Source organism: Zalophus californianus, chromosome 8, assembly GCF_009762305.2.
Source record: "Zalophus californianus isolate mZalCal1 chromosome 8, mZalCal1.pri.v2, whole genome shotgun sequence".
NCBI lineage: Eukaryota > Metazoa > Chordata > Mammalia > Carnivora > Otariidae > Zalophus > Zalophus californianus.
The window spans coordinates 96674609-96698351 of record NC_045602.1 but is presented as its reverse complement, the minus strand read 5'-3'; the positions used below and the strand labels follow the sequence as shown (position 1 = coordinate 96698351).

The following is a 23743-nucleotide window of genomic DNA, read 5'->3' as shown; positions in this document are numbered from 1 at the left end:
TGTCAGTAGCAGTGAAGAAGAGGTAGCGGCGCCGCAATGCATGCCGGGACCACCGCCCCTTAGGCGGAGCCTAACTCGAGATCAGAGCGCGGGACCGAGGAAAGTACGGGTCCCGAGAGGTTGACGGCGCTCTGGCAGTTGAGTGAAGTCTGGTGGCTCCTGAGGTATCTATCCGGGCCGTGAGCTGGGCTTCTATTTAAGCCATCTCTTCCTAATCCTGACTCCCACGCCAGGGGCCCCAGCCGTCCTGTCCCCACCGTGTTTCCCCACGTATGGCGGAGCGGGAGGGCCCCTTCTGGGGATCACGATGATGGGCCCCGCTGACCACTGCTTACCCGCTCTTTCCTGGTGGGACCCTTCAGAAGCTCAATTTCCACGTCTGTAAAACGGTGTCGCAGAAGTAACCACCTTAAAGGGTGTGAGAGTTTAGTGAGAAGTCTTCTCCTGGAATACTTAGTAGGGAGCCTGGTATCTAGGAATCAGTGGTTCACCGTGACCGTCGTGGCCGGTATAGGACGGGTTGTAGCGTTCTGTTTTTCTGTCTCACACATGCCTCCCCTCCTAGGCTTCCCAATTCTTCTGATTGAATATTGGGGACGTCTTGCCCCAAGCTGTACTATTTCACATTTAACAAGTGCTGGTCGTTCTGGCTATTGAAGAGAGTCTTTCTTTGGAAATAGCTTTGTCCAAACATGTTGAAAAAGCTTAATGGAATGCAGGTTAATGCGCCTTATCGTACTGATGCAGCTTACATTTTAGCCGTTCAAATATTTAATACATTGGTATCTAACTCCACTTTTCTCTTTACTAGGAGTGCAAAAATAAAAGGCCCTCAACATTGCAAGTAGCCTAGAGGGAAGTGAGAAAGCATCTAAAAATGAAGGCTTTTCAGACCATCTGCAGACAGCTCAGAAGTTCAAAGGGGTTTTCTCTAGAACCAACCGCCCATGTGGATTTTTCCACTTCCTCTTACTTTTGTAGCCGGAAGAAAAAAGTGAACCCTTATAAAGAAGTAGACCAGGAAAAGTACTCTGATTTAGTACAATCTGTCTTGTCATCCAGAGGCCTTGCTCAGACTCCAGAATCATTGTTTGAGGAAGATAATTTACTCTATGGACCTGTGAGTAAGTGTAAGCCCCAAAAGCAAGATGAGGAAGCAAAAGCTCCACGAAACTGGTGTCCTCTCTTAATTCCAGAGAGAAGCGTAAAACCAAATGCAACAAGCACTCCTACAATTCCTTTGAGAATCCCTTTGCAAAGAAATACCATACCAAGTGTGACCAAGATCCTTCAGCAGACCATGACATCAGAACAGATTTTCTACTTGGAGAGGTGGAAACAGCGGATGATTCTGGAACTGGGAGAGGATGGCTTTGCCGAATATTCTTCAAGTAATTTTCTCAATCCTGGTTCTGTATGGTTACTGTGTTTTCTAGAATATAGAGCAGTGTCAAAAGACTGAGGGTGTTTTTGACCTGAACTAGTGAGGCACTGCTTTCTAGTGATAATTAGCATCAAATAGCAGTTTATGTGTATTAACTCAATCATCATAACAACCCTATGCAGCATATATACTATTATTCTCATTTCACAGATGAAACTGAAGCACAGAGAGCAAGTAGTTTGGCTAAATGATGTGGGAAATTTTCATAAGCTACAAACTTAAGTATTAAAGTTGCCTGTTTTCTTTAAGGAAAAGAATCAGTCACCTGATAATGGAATTCTGTTTGTTTGCTAGGCATTCTATTCAGAATGTAGTAAATACCCCTTGCTCTGCTTATCCTTATTGACATGTAAATTTAAGACTTGGAGTAAACTGGAACACATGATTTGTATTTAGATTTTAGTAAATTGAGATAATCTGATGCTCTTAATTAGTAACTGAGAATAAATAAACTTTAGCTTTCAACTCCTAATTTACTAACTTCTTAGGTAAGAAGAATAGCTTCCTTAAAACAGGCTCCATTCAGAAGCAAGGTGAAGGACCATTGGCACAGGTGAATTAGCTGGTCCCCATCAGGATCATATAGTTGCCTTTTATTAAAGCTAGGTTTTTTGTTGATCATTCCTTAGCCCGTGCTTCCCTAGTGGTTGGTAGAGAGCACTTTTAATTTTAAGGGTAATGCACTTATTTTGTGGCATCTTAGAAAAAACTGTGTGTGGGTAACACATTAAACGTGTCACATATATTAAGTATATAGACAGCACCTGGATATGGCAAAAAAAGGTCAAGGTCCTCATCCTTTAGAACATTCCTCAGCTGTGTGGGGGGAGGAATATATGCGAGAATTAACTGCCTTTAGGTAATAAGTAACAATACTAAGCTATTCTTTGCTTTCTAAATAAGCAACATAAAATGAAATTTTTTAATGACGTCTTATGTTTTTTATTTGTACCACTAGAATTTAGAATAGATGTTGTTTCCTCAGGGGAAGTTGTTTTTTATTTTCCTTAAACCTAGAATGTCATAGTTTATGGGGATCCTGAAATCACTGATAAGAAAAGTAAAGGCAGAAACCTGCTAGGAGTGTGGGAACCTAGGACTTGTAGCCCTTGGCACAAAGTAAAAAAGTACTCTTGGAGGCCTCCTTGATAAAGGAATTTCTGTTGGGAATGTGAAGGTGCTCCACTATCCCAAGCAGAGATAAAACTATGGTTGTTTTCCATATAATCAGCTTTGTTGATCTAGATTATTACTCTGATGTGTTTCTCAGTTAATTCAGGATCAATTTTAAGAAACAAGCAGAATCACTTTTTTCTCATAAGAGGCAATCACAGGATTAGTGTCATGCTCCCCCCTACCAACAAAAAAGAAGGGAAGAAAAGAATGAAAAAGCATGTCATTGCCCACTAAATTGATTAATGGGTCAGGAGAGGCAGTTTTTTAAAATACTGTACTGATAAATTCCTTTCTGCCTGCTCTTCCAAAGGCTAGAGCACAGAGATGTGCCCAGAGCTGGCGTTCTCCACATTTGGTCAATTTCTCAAGCATCGGTTTACCTTCTGAAGATTGCCAAGGATAAGAAAGTCTGACTTGGATTTATATTTAAGTGTTGATCATAGTGGAAAGGGATGGGGTTTATTTTTTCCAGTTTATTGCTGTAGTGACTTTTTAATCTTAAAATATTATCCATCCTGCCAGTTTATCAGTCAGAATCTTGGAGACTCATGGATTTTTTTTTTTAAATGCACTTTACATACTGGGACTTGAAAACATTTCATTTTCATTGGTCAATTTAATTTACTGAATGAATATTCTGACTTGATGCTATCTGCAATAAATCTTGTGCTTTTTAAAATTTACTTAGATGGGGTGCCTGGGTGGCTCAGTCAGTTAAAGGTCTACCTTTGGCTCAGGTCATGATCCCAGAATCCTGGGATCAAGTCCCGTATCAGGCTCCCTCCTCAGTGGGGAGTGTGCTTCTTCCTCTCCCTCTGCCCCTTCCTCCTGCTCATGCTTGCTCTCTCAAATAAATAAAATCTTTAAAAAATAAAATTTACTTAGACAAATTCAATGATATTTAATGTTCTGAGCCTTACAATCTAGGGGATCCTATAATCTAGATTCCCATGTTTGCTGCCTCTTTTTTATTTTTTTAATTTTTTTAATTTTTTTGTTTGCTGCCTCTTTTATGTGAAGAACCCAGCCAAGGGTTAAGTCTGCAGTGGAAAATGAATTGTTTATTTGCTTGGCAATTGATAAAGCAGTTTGTTTTTTTCCTGTTTTGACCAAGCTTCATTAAGCTTGTCTATAGATGAATGCTGTACTTTTACCTAGATTTTAATTCCATCTGTCTTAAAAATCTTGTAGGCCTTTCATATGCTAATAAGTCCAATTGAACCGAGTAAATTTGGAGTGTAATAGCTCAGTTCTTCAGGTGAATTTCATTTAACTCTCCAGGTAATTTCCCAGAAGTGATTCCATTTTTTGACAGTGGTAGAATTGACCTTTCAAAATCCTGGTAAAATAGTATTTGACAAATGTAAAATATGGTTTAAAATTACCTTATTAGATCAAATTTTCCTCATTTTCTATGGGTCTATCTCTATGCATGTATATTTCCTACTCTGCTTCTGTGTATATCTAAATGATGGTCCCTAATTTTGTCTTACTCTGTTCTATGATGGACTGGAATTGAACATGGACTCTGGTGCCAGGCTGCTAGTCTACCTTTTTTGCCTTGGGGCAAATTAACAGCATTGTGTAGGCCTCATTCGTTAAAGTGGGGGTAATGATTCTTATCTTGCTGGTTTGTTGTGTTTGGAAAGTTAAATATTTTGAAAGCGCCAAGGCCACTGCTTAGCACAATGCCTCCTCTTTGTTTCCTTCCCTTATCAAGGAGGAAGTGAATTTGTCCAATTTCTTGGATTTGTTTGTGTTTTCTTAACTTAAAAGTGTGTGAGGATATACAGATAGCAAATCGTTATGTTGTATATCTGAAATGAATACAATCTCAATTATACATCAAATTTTTCTTAAGCATATGAGGAAAATTTTCAGGACAGAGCAACTGTCTTAAGCTGTTCTAGCCCCTCCAAAAAGTGCAGAAGAGTGTTACATATTTCCTCTTGCCCCCAAGCCCAAAACATCCAATTTGTTTTTGATATGCCTTGATTTTCATACCTTGCCATTCATTAAGCCTGTTAGTAAAAGGATTCTCCCACCTATATTCATTAATTCAGTGTTGGTTGTAAAAAAACTGAAAACTGAACAGAAGTTACTAAAATGGATACTTAAAATCACAGTATGGTACACTAGGTGTGGTGCTATTGCCCCCAGATCTTCAACTGTAACTTTGGCCTAATTCTACTAGAAATTCTTTATTTTAATTCATTTTATTGTTCAAACTATTTTAGTTCCTTTGCTTTTCAAAGTGCATTCTTAGATTTCACAAGAGGCTAAATAAAATGTGGTATCTTAGCAGTTGTCACTTAAAGGTAACTTAATATTATTTCTAATTTTATTGTTCAAAGGTTTTTAAGTATTTGTTTTTTAGTACTAGCTTTGTTCTTGTTTGTTTTTCTTTTCCCCCTGATTTTCTTTTCAGATATATTTTTACAAGGGAAACGGTTCCATAAAGCCTTGGAAAGCATACTTGCACCCCAAGGGGACTTGAAAGAGAGAGATGAGAATCTCGAATCTGGATATATCGAAAGTGTCCAGCATATCCTGAAAGATGTCAGTGGAGTGCGAGCTCTTGAAAGCGCTGTTCAGCATGAGACCTTAAAGTATGTAGGTCTACTGGACTGTGTGGCTGAATATCAGTAAGTATTAGATTTTTTTTTTCTATCAAAGTGTGGAGATAAAGTAATGCAGGTCTGTCAAACTCTGTTTTTTCCTCTGAACTCCTGCTTCAGGGTGCAGCCCTGTGAAGTCAAAACCTCTACGATACATAAAAGAATTGGGTATGGGGCAGGAGGTAAGGACAGATACAGGAGGAAGAGCCTCATAATTCTTGTAAATCTGTGTTCCAGAATCAAAGTGTTTGGTGGAGAAAAGGTATAATTTTTCAATATCCAGCATGTTCCTTCTTCCCTACCCCCAAGCAAGCTACTAACCACTAGATCCAATTTGATGGGGCACCCAAGTGGCTCAGTCGGTTAAGCGTCCAACTCTTGTTTTTGGCTCAGGTCCTGATCTCAGGGTCATGAGATCGAGCACTGGGTCAGGCTGTGTGCTAAGTGTGGAGTCAGCTTAAGACTCTCTCCCTCTCCCTCTGTCCTTCCCCCTCCCCCCCGCAACTCGCATGCATGCTTTCTCACTCTCTCTCTAAAATAAATAACTCTTAAAAAAAAAAAAGATCCACTTTGATTCCTGCATTTTCTTTCCCATTTCCCTAAAAATAGCACCTTGACCTGTTTGCCCTGAAAATCATTTCTTTTTCTGACTTCCAGGCTGTGTTTGACATGGATAGGAACCCTGAGCTTACTAAAGCTTCCTGTGGTTTTTAAATAGCTGCTCTGTTACTGTTTTCCCCATTTACTCCAGATTCCAAGGGGAGATCTAACCTGCAGATACCCCTATTCCAAAAAGATGTGGGCGACCCACAGGATAGGTAAAAACCTGTAACTCTTGGGGCGCCTGGGTGGCTCAGTTGGTTAAGCGACTGCCTTCGGCTCTGGTAATGATCCTGGAGTCCTGGGATGAGTCCCGCATCGGGCTCCCTGCTCAGCAGGGAGTCTGCTTCTCCTTCTTACCCTCCCCCCTCTCATGCTCTCTCTATCTCATTCTCTCTCTCAAATAAATAAAATCTTAAATAAAACAAAACCTGGAACTCTAGTCAAAATTTAAATTTTAAAAAAATTGACAATATTCATTAGTCTGGAAACTGTTCAGGCCACCCAGCAGTTCTGTGCCATAATTGCCTCATATCTGAGAAGAGCCCTGTGTGCCTAGAAATTTAATAGGCTATTTTTAGCTGCCCTTTAGTTAACCGAGGTAGCCATACAATCAATTCTACCCAAGGCCTTCCAGAAGTTCCTGACACCATGGGTACCTGGGGGCCTCAGTCAGTTGGGCATCTACCTTCGGCTCACGTAATGATCCCAGAGTCCCTAGTTAGAATCCTGAGCAGAGAGTCTGCTTTTCCCTCTAACCCTCCCCTCTCTCGTGCTTTCTCTCTCTTTCTCAAATGAATAAGTAAAATCTTAAAAAAAAAAAAAAAAAAGTTCCTGACACCAAACACTTCACAGTGATGTCCACAGTACTGATGTTTGTTTTCTGCTCTTTAGGTGGAAAGCATCAACATTGAGAATATATGCATTGAATATTTTTGAAAATTAAGGTTTCAGAAATTTTAAAATTTCAGAGTAATAATCTAATATATGTGTTTGGTTAACCCAAGCTACTAAAATAAGTCTCCCATCTCCACTTTTTCTTTAAAAAAGGTTTTTAATGTGGTAAAATATACGTAGCATAAAATTTACCATAAACTTCACCATTTTTAAGTATACAATTGAGTATCATTAAATACATTCATAATGTTGTACAGCCGTCAACACCATCCATCTCCAGGACATGTCATCTTATAAAACTGAAATTCTGTGCCCATTAAACAGTAATCACTGTACTCTCCCCTACTTCTAGCCCCTGGCAACCATATTCTACTTTTAGTCTCTATGAATTTATTCTTTCCTACCTCATGTGGGTAGAATCAAAGTATTTGTCTTTTTGTGACTGACTTATCTTTATCCTTGCACTTTACACACTTTTTTTAAAAGTTTTTCCTGTAAGCCAATTTGTTTATTTTGTTGTTGTTGCCTGTGCCTTTGGTGTCACATCCAGTAAATCACCACCAAATCCAGTGTAATTAAGCTTGGACCCTATGTTTTCTTCTAAGAGTTTTATGTAGTTTTAAATCTTACCTTTAGGTCATGGATCCATTTTGAGTTAATTTCTGTATATGGTGTTGGGTAAGAATCCAACTTCATTCTTTTGCATGTGGATGTCCAGTTTCCCCAGTACCATGTGTTGAAAAGACTGTCCTTTCCTCATTGAACAGACTCGGCACCTTTGTCAAAAATCATGTGTATGTGAGGGTTTATTTCTAGGCTGTCTATTCATTTCCATCGGTCTATGTGTCTGTCTTTAAACAAGTACCATACTATTTTAATTATTAGAGCTTTGTAGTAAGTTTTGAAATTAGCAAGTGTGAGTCCTCCACAGTTTTGTTCTTTTTCAAGTTTGTTTTGGCTTTTCAGAGTCCCTTGAGATTCCATGTGGATTTTAGGATGGGTTTTCAATTTGTCCAAAAATCGTCATTGAGATTTTTATAGATTGTATTAAATTTGTAGATCACTTTGGGTAATAATGAACATCTTAACAATATTAAATCTTCCAATCCGTGAACATGGGGCATATTTCCATTTCGGTCTTTAATTTCTTTCAGTAATGATTTGCAGTTTTCATTGTGCAAGTCTTTAGTCTCCTTGGTTAATTCCCAAGTATTTTATTCATTTTGATGTTATTATATGGAATTGTTTTTGTAATTTCCTTTCCATATTGTTCATTGTTTATGTATAGAAATGCTCTTGAATTGTGTGTTGACTTTGTATCGTGATACTTTGCTGAATTTATTTATATAGTCCTACTAGTTTTTGTGTGGATTCTTTAGAGTTTTTAACATAAAAGATCATCCATCTGTGAACAGAGATAATTTTACTTCTTCCTTTCTAGTTTGGATGCTTTTTTATTTGTTTGTCTTGCCTAATTGCTCTGGCTAGAACATCCAGATCTGTTGAATAGAAGTGGTGAAAGCAGACAGCCTTGCCTTGTTCCTGATCTTAGAGGAAAACCTTCCAGTCTTTCAACATTGAGTATGATGTTTGCTGTGGGCTTTTCATATATGGCTTTTATTATTTTGAGGTAGTTTTTTTTCCTATCCCTAGCTTGTTGAGTATTTTTTTCATAAAGGGTATTTCATTTTGTCAAATGCTTTTTCTTCATCAATTAAGATGATTTTAAGTGGTTTCCTTCATTCTGTTAATAAGGTATATCACATTGGTTGATTTTTGTGTTAAACCGCCCTTGCATTCCAGTAATAAAGCCCACTTTGTGATGGTGTATAATTCTTTTAATATGTTGCTGAATTTGATTTGCTACTATTTTGTTGAGGAGTTTTGCATCTGTATACATAAGGATTATTATTCTGTAGTTTTCTTGTAGTGTCTTTGTCTAACTTTGGTATCAGGGTAATGCTAGATTCATAGAATGAGTTAAGAAGAGTTCCCTACTTTTCAATTTCTTTGGAAACGTTTTTATTATTGGTATTAGTTATGTAAATATTTGGTGGCATTCGCCCATGAAGTTATTGGATCTAGAGCTTTTAGTTGCCAGGAGATTTTTGATTACTGATGAAATCTCCTTTTTAATTATAGAGCTGTTCAGATACTCTATTGCTTCATGATTTAGTCCTGGTAGGTTTTGTGTTGTTAGGAATTTGTTTATTTCATCTAGGTTATCCAACTTGTTGGCATATGATTTTTCATAGTGCTCTCATCCTTTTTATTCTGTAGAATTAGTAGTAATGTCCCAGTTTCATTGCTGATTTATGTAATTTGAGTTGTCTTCCTTTTTTTCTAAGTCCATCTAGCTAAAGGTTTGTCAATTTTGTTGATCCTTTCAAAAAACCAATGTTTATTTTCATTGATTTTTTTTTTCCTATTGGTTTTCTATTCTGAATTTCATTTATCTTTAATCTCTCTTATCTCCTATAAAGGTTTACTTTGAGGTTGTTGGTTTTTTTTTTTTGGTTCCTTAAGTTGTAAGATTAGGATGTTGATTTGATTCTTACTTGTTTTTTAATAGAAGTATTTATTGTTGTATAGCTTCCTTAATACTGTTTTCACTGTGTCCTGTAAGTTTTGGTATGCTGTGTTTTCATTTTTATTCACCTCTAAGTATCTTCTAATTTCCCCTGTGATTTCTTCTTTGGTTGATTATGTTAATTTCCACACATTAGTGACTTTTTTCCAATTTTACTTCTTTTATTGATTTCTAACTTCATCTTGTGATTGGAGAAGATACTTTGTGTAATATCTGTCTTTTTAAATATATTGAGGCTTAATTTATGGCCTAATAAATGGTTTGTCCTGGAAAGTGTCCTGTGTGTGCTTGAAAAGGTGTGTATTCTGTTGTTGGGTAGAGAGTACTATATGTCCATTAGATCTAGTTGGTTTATTGTGTTGTTTTAAGTCCTTTATTTCCTCACTTCCTTCTGTCTGGTTCTATCCATTATTGAAAATAGGTATTGAGGTCTCCAACTATTACAGAACTGTATTTCTGGAGGACCTGGCTGGCTCATTTGGAAGAGCATGTGACTGTTGATCTCAGGGTCAGAGCCCCATGTTGGATATAGAGAATACTTAAATAAAAGTTAAAAAAGAACAACAACTGTATTTCTCCCTTCAATTTTGTCAGTTTTTGCTTCATATATTTTGCTAGTCTGTTACTAGGTGCACAAATGTCTATAATTGTTATATCTTCGGGCACCTGGGTGACTCAGTCGTTGAGCGTCTGCCTTCGGCTCGGGTCACGATCCCAGGGTCCTGGGATCAAGCCCCGCATCGGACTCCCTGCTCGGCGGGGGGCCTGCTTCTCCCTCTCCCACTCCCCCTGCTCCTGTTCCTGCTCTCGCTGTGTCTGTCAAATAAATGGATAAAATCTTAAAAAAAAAAAAAATTGTTATATCTTCTTGATGTATCGAACCTTTTATTAATATATAATGTCTTTCTTTGTCTCGTCTTTTTCTATTTAAAGACTATTTTGTCTGCTATTAGAGCCACCTTTGCTTTCTTTTGGTTATTATTTGCATGGAATATCTTTTTCTATCTTTTCACATTCAGCCTATTTGTGTCTTTGAGTATACAGTGAGTCTCTTGTAGACAGCATATAGTTGAATCATGTGTTTTATCCATTCTGCCAGTCTCTGTCTTTTGATTGGACAGTTTAATCCATTTAAATTTAAATTAGTTATTGATAAGGGGAGGTGTCATTTTATTTATTTTCTATAGGCATTATAGCTTTTTTGTCTCATTTCCTATATGTTACTGTCTTTTTTGTGTTTTGTTTTCCTTTTTTGTAGTGAAACATTTCAATTTCTCATTCCCTTTTGTGTATATTCTATAGCTATTTTCCTTGTGATTACCAGAGGGATTACATTTAACATCCCAGTTATTAACACTCTAATTTGAATTTGTACCGACTTAACTACAATGACATACGAAGACTGCTCCTTCACAACTCTATCCCTGTCCATTTCAGTTGTTGATGTCACAAAATTGTCTTTATATATCAGTGCCTCAAAACATAAACTAATATTTTTTTTTAGGCTTAGATTTATTAATCTCTTAAATTATGTAGAAAACAACCCACTCACCCATCCATGGGCCCCTCCCTCTTTGCGGCATGCGGTCTCTGGCACCTGAGGTGCATGGCTCATTGCCAGCAGCAGGATGCTGCTGGCAGGTTAAGGCTAAGAGTTAGAAAGGGAGTCAGTATATCTTTAAAAGTCTTGCAGAAGTGGCAAGATTGCTTGGTGGATCCAATAGAATGTGTAATATTGTGGATTTACAAATATAAGGAAATGTGACTGCAGAGCAACTGAGACAAAAGGAAATGGCCAACTTGGAGCATGATTGAGAACTAGCTCTGATGGGGCAGGAAATGATGGAGAGACCAAAGTCAGAGGAGCTCCTGTTTCAGCAGCAATAGCTAATATTCCAGCTAGAGTTGGAAATGCAAGACAAAGGTTAGGAGAACTGCAGAGAGCTCAAGAACAATCAGAGAAGGAGATGAGTGGGTCAGCTGGGTGGCTCAGCCAGTTAAGCGTCTACCTTCCACTTAGGTCATGATCTTAGGGTTCTAGGATCGTGCCAGCATCTGGCTCCCTGCTCCTCAAGGGAGCCTGCTTCTCCCTCTCCCTCTACCCTTCCCACACAACCCCCCCGCCCGCCACACTCTTGCTCACAACACTCTCTGTCTCAAATAAAATCTTAAAAAAAGGGGGGGGAGATGAGAATGAGTATAAGAAATAAGAGTAAAGATGTTTCCCATTCAGAGGATATAGCAGCAGACTCAGGCAAGACACTAGTTGAAATTAGTGCTCTGTATGGGGCAGCTAACTTGAGCAGAGTGGAAGAACATGATGAACCAGTGCTATCTGATGTTTCATTAAACATTGATCAAGATTTGTATGATCAACCAACCTAAAAGCAATAATTTCTTCTGTTTGTTTCAAGTTTACAAAAAAAAACTGTAGAAGACAAAAAGTGGAGTTATAAATCATTGTTACAAGAATGCTTGCTTTTATAATCGCCCATGTATTTACCTTTATTGAGGTCTTTAGGCATCTTTAAGACTAAAAAGGTCTTTGTCTAGTAGAACTGCCATCACATCTTTTTCAGGGACAGTTTCTGTTGATTTATTTTTTTCCTTTGAATGGGCCATACTCCTGTTTCTTTGTATGCCTTGTGATTTTTGTTGTTGTTGAAAACTGGATATTTGAATCTAATATTAATGTAATTCTGGAAATCAGGTTCTCCCTCTGCCACAGGGTTTGCTGGACTTTGTTCATTGTGGGATTTTTTTTGTTTTGTTTTTTTGTGGGGTTTTTTTAATTTTCTTTTTTTTTTAAGGTTTTATTTATTTATTTGACAGGGGGTTGCGGAGAGAACAAGCAGGGGGAGTGGCAGGCAGAGGAAGAAGCAGACTCCCTGCAAAGCAGGAAGCCCAATGTGGGGCTGGATCCCAGAACCCTGAGATCATGACCTGAGCGGAAGGCAGACACTTAACTGACTGAGCCACCCAGGCGCCCCTGTTCATTGTTTTTGTTTGGGGTTTTGTTATTGTTCTTGTAGGCTATCTCTGTGCTAAGGATCAGCCTGAAGTATAAACTTAAGGTCTTCTCAAGGCTTTTCTGAGCCTGTGTCCTTCCCTGGACATGCACAGTCACTTTCTAATTTTCCCCGTAGATGCAGTTGCTTTTGGATGTTGTAGTCTTTAGTATCTAATTCCCAAAAGGGGAAAAAGAGAAAAATGAAGAGTTGGAAAAAATGGGCATCGGCCCTTTAAGTCCTCTGGAAGTCATTCAGTTGGAGGGTGAGGGGCTTATGGCAGTAGGGGGAGGTGCAGTAACAATGGCCACCCTGCTCTTGTCTTCACCTCTGTGACCAGTGATCAGTGATGAGAGCACAGATCCCTGACATTTGGAGAATGGGGCCCTTTTTGTCCACTCATTCCCACAAGCTGTGTACCGTGCTGTTCCAAGATCATGTGTACAGCTGCCTGCCCCATGAGAAGGAGCGGGGGAATGGGTAGCTGTTAAGAGCCGAAATTGACCAAAATTAACCAAGAGTTTACCATCTAAGCCTTCAACAGGCTCTAGATTTCCAATAATTAGACAGATTCTGCCATTGCAGTTGTCTAGGTGGGCCTACAGATTTCTGGTGCTTCCTACTCTTCCATTTTCCCAGAATCCTCCACCCCCACTCTGGTTTTAAGTTCTTGGTGACCCTGGGGTGCCTGGGTAGCTCAGTCGGTTAAGCATCTGGCTCTTGATTTTGGCTCAGGTCTCGATATCAGGGTCGTGAGATCAAGCATGGGGCTCCAGCATGGAGCCTGTTTTAGATTTCCTCTCTCTCTCCCTCTCTCTCCTCACCCCCCCATTCCTCCCTCCCTCCCTCCCTCCCTCCCTCTCTCTTTCCCTCCCTCTCTAAAGATAAAGTTCTTGTGGTCCTGAGATATTTTATGACTGTATTTATAATCATTTGTCTCCACCCCCACTTACTAACACAAAGTGCCAATCCCTGCGTTTTTTTCATTCTGAAAATATTTTAGAGATCTTCCCTTATTAGTTTATGTAGATCTGCAACATCCTTTCCTCTTTTAATAATTCTCCACCACTCAATTAACAGTTATAAAACTTAGTCACATCTGCTTCCGATTTTTTTTTAAATATACCATAAATTAAGCTCACATCACCTGTAACCACATCTTCCCTCCTCTCAGTCCCCTGGCCAAAGACAATCACTGTGAGAAGTTTGCTGCTGTGTCCTAGGCTACTTCCTATACTACTTAACACGCCCACCATACCGGATAGTGCATATACAACACATTGCCAGTGTGCTTTCTACATACATACACAACACTGTGTATAGTACACATACACAGAATACCATGTATTGTTACCTCCATGTCTGTGAGAGTCACAATATATAGAAATTTCTATGTACCTAGTATCACAAAGCTGGTAAGATATTAGGCTCTGGAGCCAGGCTGGCTGGGTTTGGTTTCTGGCTTTTCATCTTAACCTTAGGCTAGTTAGCCTCTCTGTACTTCTGTTTGTTCATCTGTAAAATAAGACAAAAGGACTTACCTTATAGAGTTGTTATAGAGTTTAATGAGACATTCTCTGTATAGTACTTAAAATGCAAACTACTCAATAAATGTTAGCATGATGATTTTGATCTTGTTCTCTCTTTTTAACTGTTGTTTAGTATTCCTTTGTATTTTTTTTTAAAGATTTTATTTACTTACTTATTTAACAGAGAGACACAGCCAGAGAGGGAAAACAAGCAGGGGGAGTGGGAGAGGGAGAAGGGAGCCCGATGTAGGGCTCAATACCAGGACCCTGGAATCATGACCTGAGCCAAAGGCAGACGCTTAATGACTGAGCCACCCAGGCGCCCCTGGTATTCCTTTGTATTAATGAACCATTTCCCTTTTGGGAACATTCAGGTTATTTCTAGTTTTTCATAATTACAGATTGCAGCAGTGTACATGTCTCCTTGTATATGGCTGTGAGGTTCACTTGTTGGTTTGTTTTTGTGGATCATATATATAGTTTGGATAAATTCAGTTGGTCTGAAGTAGGCCTGGATCTGAATATGTAGATTTTCCAGGCACTTTTCATTCACACCCAGGGTATCAAACCATTGCTCTCCAGTGCATACCGAAAAGGGAAATTGCTGGCTTAAAGGGTACAGGCATTTTCAGTTGTCCCAGGTGTGAGTGTGCTTATTTGTGCACACCTTTAATGACACAGTATTAGACACAATTGATTAACATTGTCTCTCATGGTTTCAGTCTGCATTTCACTTAAGTTAGGCTGCATCTTTTTTGTTCTGAACTGTCTTAGTGCGGTTTTAATTTAATTTTTTTTTAAGATTTTATTTATTTATTTGATAGCAGGAGAGAACAGGCAGGGGGAGCGGCAGAGGGAGAGGGAGAAGCAGGCTCCCCGCAGAGCAAGGAGCCCGATGTGGGGCTCGATCCCAGGACCCTGGGATCACGACCTGAGCCGAAGGCAGATGCATAACGACTGAGCCACCTAGGTGCCCCATTAATGTCTTTTTCTGACTTTGTTTAGAACTCCTTCCAGAATGCTGGGGTAACTCGGGGCTTTCTGTTTCTGGCTCTATGATATTGAATCCAGAAAGACTTTTCTGTGGATAGTAAACTCATTCACGTTTTGGAGGTATGGGGTAACACTTAGAGAAGGAGCCAGAGGGACCACATTGAGCTTTCTGTTCCCTCTTGGGCGGTCACCTACTACTAAAAATGTCTTTTCCACATTATTAAGTTCTGCAAGTTATAGTATGTTGCAAGAAACAGTGGTCCATGTCGGAAATCTTTATTTTAGGGTATTTTGATTTATTCCAGGTTGAGAACTGTGAAGCCCCCTGGTGATACTGGGGCCCTCTCTTCATTTGCATAGATTATAATTGTTTTGTAATATTGCAAAGTTTGACAGACAGTAAAACTACCTCTGACCTGCACTGTCCAAGAGAGTACCCACTAGCCACATACGACCATTAAATACTTGAGTGTGGCCAATCTAAAGTGAGGTATGCTGTAAATATACTACAAAGTAGGTTTCAGTGACTTAGTACAAAAAAGAATGTAAAGTATCTCATTAATAACATTTTTATATTACATAATGAAATATTTTGGGTATGTTTGGGTTAAATAAAATATTAAAATTTCACCTATATTTTCTTTTTTGATGTGGTTACTAGAAAATTTGAAATAACATATATAGCTTGCATTTTATTTCTTTTAGTGCTACTCTAGGTTGACTTTATGAGTACCTTGCATAAGTTGTAACTCTAGAGCTGTGGCGACAGGTAGGTAACATGCATACTTTGTACAGAATCTCCCTCTAAACTGCTGGTTTTGAAATTGAAGTTCATGAAAGACAGAATGAACAGATGGTCACCAGTTATCAGTCTGCTCACCCTGTGATCCTTCTGATATCTGCACTTGGCAAGTATAAAATCCCACCAGGAGAGGGGTGATAGGAAGGAATGTACTGGTTATTTGACTTTTTTAAAGTGGCAGGAATTTTTTTATTTTTTTCAATATCCCTAATAGTAAGACACCAACCCTGTGTGTAGACTTTCAGGGTAGGGACCAAGTCTTCTTATTTGTATTTTTGCATTTGTATTTTGCACTGGTGCCTATTAAATGCTGATAGATCTGAACCCCAGCTTTGGTTTCTGAGCAAGAGAATTTCCGGAGCAGCGTGATGCTTTTGTCGTTTATGATGGGGACTTTGCTTTTGGTCTGTTGTGGTTCATCCTGATAGATATTTGAAATAAGATCAACTAAGATAATGATAGACATAGTTTCAATTCCCGTGTCAACTGTTAAATAAGGCCATGGAGGTCCAAAGGACTTTGGAGAAAGTTTAGAAACTGGAACTGTGGGAAAGTTCCCCAGCACTTCTGCATGGGTCCACACCTGTAACTCTAGCCAGTGTGCTTCCGGAAGCATTTCCCATCATGCCCCTGACAGGCCTATTACTGACCTGAACGTAGAACTCAAAGGAAAGAGAACATCACACTTCTCTGATTCCCAGAAGTAAAGCTCAGAGGAGCTGTCTTTTTGGAAAGTGGAGAATAGAAGCAACAGTCATTGAGTGATAAGTAGTAAACCATACCTAAGAAGAGGCTTAACCTCTTACAGTTTCTCAGTTTGAACCATTACCTACGAAGACTTCCTTTGGTTTCTCTTTAGGGGCAAGCTGTGTGTGATTGATTGGAAGACATCAGAGAGACCGAAACCTTACATTCGAAATACATTTGACAACCCGCTGCAGGTTGTGGCCTATGTTGGTGCCATAAATAATGATGTCAACTATAGCTTTCAGGTCAGGACACTGAGCCTCAACTTACATAATGCCTTGCTTCGTGCTTATTTATGGCTACTCAACTCCTTGTGATTCTTACTCTGTTTGTGTCCCACTGCTCACTCTGTTCCTTGTCCTTCTACCACCTTAAAAAGCACTTCCCGCTGTTCTGAGCTTTCCGTCATCGCTAATAGTGCTCGAGTGTTTACAGTCTGTTCTTCAATATCTTGTCATCTTTGTGTTCTTATGTATCCTGGTGCAATCTTTTATCAACCCCTCTTAGAAACAGTTAGGAGCTATTACTATAGATTGTTTTGTTCTGAGTTTGCCATAGAGCAAGAAGGAAATGAACCTCAGCTCTGGTCCTATATTGTACAAATACCGGAACTGCCCTGTGTTTCTTCCTAGGTTCAGTGTGGCCTAATTGTGGTGGCCTACAAAGATGGATCCCCTGCCCACCCACATTTCATGGACACTGAGCTCTGTTCCCAGTACTGGGCCAAGTGGCTTCTTCGACTAGAAGAATATACAAAGAAGGAAAAGAACCAGAATATTCAGAAACCAGATTAGGGGACAGAATGATATCTGGGAACATTCACTAGTTCCTCACAGTTTGGGAAGATCTATTGATGTTTACGGTAGAGATGCCACAGGATCTGAGAGCTACATAACCCAAGTGGAAGTATTTGTTGAAATGTATTACAACTAAAAAGATCAAAAAGTCAGAAAAGTTTAGATTTTAAGGGTTGGACTTGAGCACATAAAAGAAGCACAAGTAAGGATGGTCTATCATTTACCTGGAAAAGGGAAGCAGGATTCACACAGCATTGGTGGCTCTTGGACTCCCCTGTAGAACTTTCTGTATTCCAAGCAGGACGCCCAGTCCTTGAATTAAGATTGGAGGGCATGAGGCTTGGTGTGCAAGAAGTTCCCCAGGGTACCCCAGGAGGGAAGGGGTCACACGCCCCCACGGTGTGTGTGGTGGGAGAAATCGCATCGGCCAACTCCTGCTGCCAACATGGTTTCCTAAAACTGGTTTTAATATGTTGAGGTTTTCTATATATTTCACTTGGGGGAAAAAAACTTCCATTTAACATTTCAAAAAATTTATTTTTTTCATATTTAATGTGATTCCTTAGCCTCAAGTAAACATTGCTCTCTGGAAAGATGGAGCTTTTTCACATGGTTGATAATCCCCCTTAGCATACCAGTAAATAACCCCCAGGAGTAGCCAGACCCCAGTCTGAGATTCATAATCATGGATATTTTAGTAGCTCTGTTCTGGTTTGAGTCAATGAACCATGTACATAAAGAAAAAGTATCATGTGTGAGATTTTTAAGCTAGGGGGAACAGTAATTTTTGTGTGTTTGATAAGTAATAAAAAGTACTAGTTGTCACTGGGATCGGGAAACTTAAATAAATGCCCACTATAGCTTTGGGGGAAGGCTCCTTGTTTTATGGAATGGGATAGCATTTAAGTTACAGTTGTGGTCTTAAAATAGTAAGGTGCTACAATTAGTTTTTTTCTTTACTTAGCCGTTAATTATAAGAAATAAAATATAACATGTGAGTAAAGTAATGAGACTGTTGGTTCTGTTTCTTTTTATTTAGATTTATGTGTTTATAGAGTTAATTTCGTAAACCTGGAAATTGTTTAGATTTTGTATTTAGAAGTTCAGAATTCACAGTATTGCCACTGGCCCAGTAGCTTTGGTGTGAGTTCTACCTAAGTGCGAACAAGAAGGAGGCATCCTTTGCCATGGTCACCTGGCAAGGAAAGTAAGCTTCAGGTAGGAAGAAGCAGGATTGCGGGGGACCTTTCACTGATATACACCTCTCTGTTCTCTTCAAGCAGCAGATATTCACGTAGCCTGTCATTTCCAAACTCAAAAATCAAGTGAGATCATTCAAAGTTGTAACAGATTTTTCCACACTGCTTTAATAAGCCTCCCTCCAGAATTTAGGAGACTAGGCCCAGCAAGACTGCATTTTAATACAGTTCTCTAGGGTTCATAGAAATGTACCTTGGACTTGTCTTGCACCGACTTGCCCAAGCTAATGGCATGCAAGACCCTCAGAGTCTGACCAGGCATACCTTGTATGAGAACAACCAAAGTTAATGCCTGGGCAGGCTTCCCAGAAAGACAAGAACACACCGGTTTCTCACTACAATCCTGATATTCCTCAGATCTCACCAATTAAAGAAGTCTCAATTGTCTTGAGAGGGAAATGTCAATGAAAAGTTTTTTCCCTGCTAAGGCATAGAAGAAAGCCAAGTCTGAGTTTTTAAATGAGACAACTTTTCAAGAATTAGCATGTATATTACTAAATTGTGGGTACCACCTGTTCCTCTAAGTGATATGGCATATTAAACTCCAATGAAATGAAACAAGATTTGTGATGAGGGATTCTCTAAATGAGGATAATGAAAATATTTTTTTTACATTTTTATTTATTTGAGGGATGACTGGGTGGCTCAGTCAGTTAAGCATCTGCCTTTGGCTCAGGTAATGATCCCCGGGTCCTGGGATTGAGTCCTGCATCGGGCGCCTTGCTCAGTGGGAGCCTGCTTCTGCTTGCCACTCTCTACTATGCACTCTCTCTCTCTCTCTCTCTCTGGCAAATAAAAACCTTTAAAATTTTTTAAATGTTTTATTTAAACATTTAAAACCATTTATTTGAGAGAGAGAGTACGGGGGGGCAGAGGGAGAGGGAGCCCAGTGTGGGGCTCGATCCCAGGACTCCAGGATCGAGACCTGAGCCCAAGGTAGATGCTTAACTGACTGAGGCACCCAGATGCCCCTAAATTTTTTTCAAAGGAGGTAGAAATTGCTCTTATGAGGAGTCTCCCTCATAGTATAGGACATAGTGTTACAGGCTTTTGGGCTTTGAGACAATCCATTAGGTTCGATGCTATCCTTTTCCTCTGCATTTCTGCACATTCTCAGTGCATTCATCAGCTGACAAAAGCTCCATGCTGGCTGGCACTAAAACCCAATTTTCAATTTTATACAAAAAAGTTACGCCTTCCCCCCCTTCCCATCCTCACCCCCCAGATCTGACCTCTTGCTCAGAGCCATTATCCCCTATTAATCGGAGAGCATTGACCTCTATAAACCTATTATAGTTCTAGGAAAACCTGTCACCATATGACCTGTGGTTTCGTGTGTGTTGATGCTGGTAAATAAAGGAAGATGGTTAGTTGTAAATCATTGTGTTTCTAGGTAACCAATTTGCCTACCGGCTTTAAATGGAGTTAGAAAGGGGTAATTTGTTTGAATCACTGTGTCTTTCCACCTGAGCAATTAAACATTTGATTATAACCTGCCTTCCCCTTCCCCCTCCCAAAAGTGAAGCAAGGAATAGTTGGAACTTTACTTGAAACACTTCAGTTTGAAGCTGGGGCCCTAAAGAGAACCACTGTCTTAAATGAGTCGCTAAGTACAGGCAGAAGGCTCCCTGTCCCCATCCGCCCTCCCTTCTTTCCAACCTCAGAGGCCTACAGGCTTGTGCTGCTGCAGGAAGTCTAAGGTGTGGAACCTCAAGTGATTTACACTATAGAAGGGAACTTGAGAAAAGCTCTCTGGGGAGATGGCCCTGATGGAGCAAAAGGTTTGTATGGTTGCTTGACAATAACAGTTGTCAGGTTTGAGGAATGGAGTTATTTGAGAGGATCCAATCATAAAATGATATTCTGGTTTAGAGTAGGGTTTGAGCTTTTGCCTCTTGGCTTAAGAGACAGGTAGGTAGAAAGAAAATAATAGCACATTACAGATAATTTAAAAGCCCTTGTCTTTTGTTTCCCGAGTCCTATTTCCCTCACCCCTGACACATCATCATAAATTTGGTATGTATCTTTGCAGTGTATCCTTTTACAGTTTTACTCTCCACGCTGGTCTCCGTGAATAATAGGCAGTTTTGCTTCCTGTCTTTTTGATATTTGCTCGCTTTATCTGAACATTAGTTTTTGCCGGGTTGACCACTTCTAGTTGCATGGCTTTAACGCTCTGCAGTATTCCCTCAGGCTTTCTTGTCTCACTGACGCAGTTAGGCTAACGCACTGCTGCAGTGAACACCCTCCTCTGTGTGTGTGTGTGTGTGTGTGTGTGTGTGTGTGTTCCTGGTGTACACGAGGCACGTGCAGTGTACTAGAAGCAGGGTGAGTATCGGAGCTCTGCCACTTACTAGTCCTGACCTTTGTGTGCCTGGATTCCTCCTTTGCAAATTGGGAGGGAACTACTCCTACCTGCCTGCATGGAGTTGGGAGGACTGGATGAGGTAAGCACTTAGGGCAGGTTCTGGCACAGAGTCGGGACAAAATAATCGTGAACCGTCATCATCCTTCTCAAATGATCAAATCCAGACGTGTCGGGGCTGGGTCACATGGTATGCGCCGCGTGAACGTGACTCTCAAATCCCTCTAAGATAGTGCTATGCACTTACGCTTCCACCAGTGCTTTCTGAAATTCCCTGCTTTCCCACATGTTCACTAACACAAGAGTTTTAAGACTTTTTTTTTTTTTTTGCCAACATCATGGGGTGAAAACAGCTACTTTTTATCTTTAGCAGCATTATTGCTTGAATAAAATTTGCTTTAAAACGGGGTTGCCATCTAGTGGTGGGAAAAGTAGACTGCACTTCCACGGCACAAGCCAAATCTGGGTGGACCTACATGTAGCTTGGGGTACTTTGGGCATTCGAGTCACTACCACGGGTCTGGTTGCTTTAATTCCACTGTGTGAGGGTTCTTCTATTATTCTCCCCCCATTTTTAAGCAGCTCGTGATTTTCTCCTCATTTTTTCCAGCACGGCAACATGGAGACCCGTCTGCACCACCCTGTGCGTGCAGCCTCACAGCCCAACGAATCTGGGTCACTGGCTCAGAAAAGAGGAGTGAGATAAATTAGGAACGAGGCTATTTACAAACTGGCAGGAGACTGTGGCTCCCAGCAGAGCAGGCTTTCCTTGAGCGATCCCAACTCCCCAGTGGAGAGGTGGTCAAGTGCCTGCATCAGCTTCATTCCCTCAAACCGCCACAGAGGGCTGAGCGGGGTCCCAATTACCATGCTTCCAAATCTGGGACTTGGACTGTCTGTTGTGAAGACTTTTCAAATCATCGTCTACAAAGATTTAAAAGTGCCTGACAATGTTAGATATTAATCATCAAAGACATAGGTACTTTTTTTTGAGATTTTATTTATTAGAGAGATGGAGTGAGCACGAGTGGGGGAGGGGCAGCAGGCAGAGGGAGAAGCAGGCTTCCTGCTGAGCAGGGAGCTCGTTGCGGTGCTTGATCCCAGGACCCTGGGACCATGACCTGAGCCAGCTTAACCGACTGAGCCACCCAGGTGCCCCACATAAGTACATTTGTAAAGATCTGTACAAAAATGTTCCATGAAAGATAAAGGTATAAATAAAGCAGTGTTGCTGAAAAGCTTATACAACATGCATTGAATTAAGTACTGTTACTAAAATAATGGGATATTAAAAGTTAAACAAAACAGTCTCAACAACAACAAGCAAAGGTCAGCTGTGGTTAGAAACACCCAGTCAGGCGGATCTAGACCATCCCTCAGCACCAGGCTCCTACCCGTATCTAAGCTGTTTTTTGTGTGGATGCCTTTGCCTAAAATAACTTCCCTTCCTCTGTTCAGCCAGATCGTCGTTTTCCAAGTGCTTGGGCCTAAACCCCAATCCGCCCTCAAGTCTTACCAACGCTAACAGGGAAGGGGATGGTGTAGCGTAGAAGGCACGAGCCTCAGAATCAGGCAGACACTGAATCCGGCCTGCTGCCTGTTTCTGTACTGTCTGTGAGCTAACAATTGTTTTCACATTTTGAAACAGTTGAAAAAAATCAAAAGACAATTTAGTGACACAAGAAAATTACAAAAATTCTAATTTCAGTGTCTAAAAATAAAGTGTTCTTGGAACACAGCGACACCCACTTGTTTAACAAGTGTCTATTGTCTACGGCTACAGAGTTAAGTATGTCCAACAAAGGCTGTATGACCCGCAAAGCCTAAAATTTTTGCTATCTGGACCTGTAGAGAAGAAGTTGGCCGGCTCCTGGTCTGGATGGGAGCTGATGGTGACGTGGGCAAGAGAGGTGGCAGGAGATGCTGGACAAGAGCCAGATCTGAGAGATACTTTGGGAGGCTTGCCTGGCCGTTTGGATGAGTAAGGTTGAGGAAGAGGTGACTCCTTGGTTTGGGGCTTGAGCAGGTGAGTGTTACTTGCTGGAATGGGAAAGACAAGAGTGAGAACAAACCAGGTGAAATCCTAGCTCTTCCCCCATTGTCAGTGCCATCAGCTAGCTCTGGTGTGTTACGGATCACCCCGACGTTAGTGGCTTCAAACTTATTTCTCATGAGCCTGAGGACAGGCTCTGGTGTAGGGACTCAGCTGGGGCAGGACGATCTAGGATGGCCCATGGTTAGCTCAGCACCAGCTGGGGCCATGGAGCGGCCTGGCCCTGCATCTGCTGTCCTCCATCCAGCAGGCTAGCCTGGCTCACTCAGAAGGCAGTGGTGGAAGGGTTCCCAGGCCGCAAAAGAACAAGTCCCAGTGCACTGTGTTTTTCAAGCCTGTCCGGGGCATGTTCGCTGATGCCCCAATGCCCAAAGCACAAGATTTCGGAGGGGGTGGGGGGGGTGGGCAGGGGAACTGTTAATTACATTTATCACCTCTTGATGAGAGAAGCCAAAAAGACACCTTGCAAGAGAGGGTGGGGGTGGATCCAGGGAAGGGAAGACCTGGGGGCATTTTTACAATGTACCATGCTGACGGCGTGACTCAGGCAAGTTACCCAACGTCTTTTGAGCTTCAGTTTTCTCATCTGTAAATGGGCAACACAACAACAACTTCGTAGAATGTTTATAGGGATTAGAAATAGCAGATTTAAAGTCCCTGGCATAGAACAGATACCCAATAGTAGCTGTTTTATTGTGATAATGAACAATGATCAAGTTTAATCTCTATCGGGTACTAGCATTTCCTAAACATCAGTCCCTCCCCGCCACCACCAGGATTTTTGCCATTTTTGAGGACCACTTAGACTCTTATTTACACACTATTTTTCTTTAAACAGGTTCACTCTTTTTATTTAAAGAATTTT

General features: G+C 40.5%; 1 protein-coding gene across 3 annotated transcripts; it reads left to right on the top strand.

Moving 5' to 3' along the window:
- Window positions 1–34: 34 nt before the first annotated feature.
- Window positions 35–23066, top strand: MGME1 (mitochondrial genome maintenance exonuclease 1). 3 transcript variants are annotated; one of them, XM_027620916.1, is made up of 5 exons: window positions 35–164; window positions 812–1391; window positions 5049–5265; window positions 16517–16649; window positions 21436–23066. In XM_027620916.1, exons 2-5 carry the CDS (start codon window positions 878–880, stop codon window positions 21529–21531), a joined length of 960 nt encoding a protein of 319 aa, XP_027476717.1. In that variant the 5' UTR covers window positions 35–164; window positions 812–877; the 3' UTR covers window positions 21532–23066. The 3 variants fall into 3 exon arrangements, with proteins under 3 accessions (XP_027476717.1, XP_027476716.1, XP_035584648.1); XM_027620915.2 differs by lacking the exon at window positions 21436–23066 and adding an exon at window positions 17037–18504; XM_035728755.1 differs by lacking the exons at window positions 35–164; window positions 21436–23066 and adding an exon at window positions 17037–18505 and having other exon boundaries at window positions 855–1391.
- The last annotated feature ends 677 nt before the right edge of the window (window positions 23067–23743 follow it).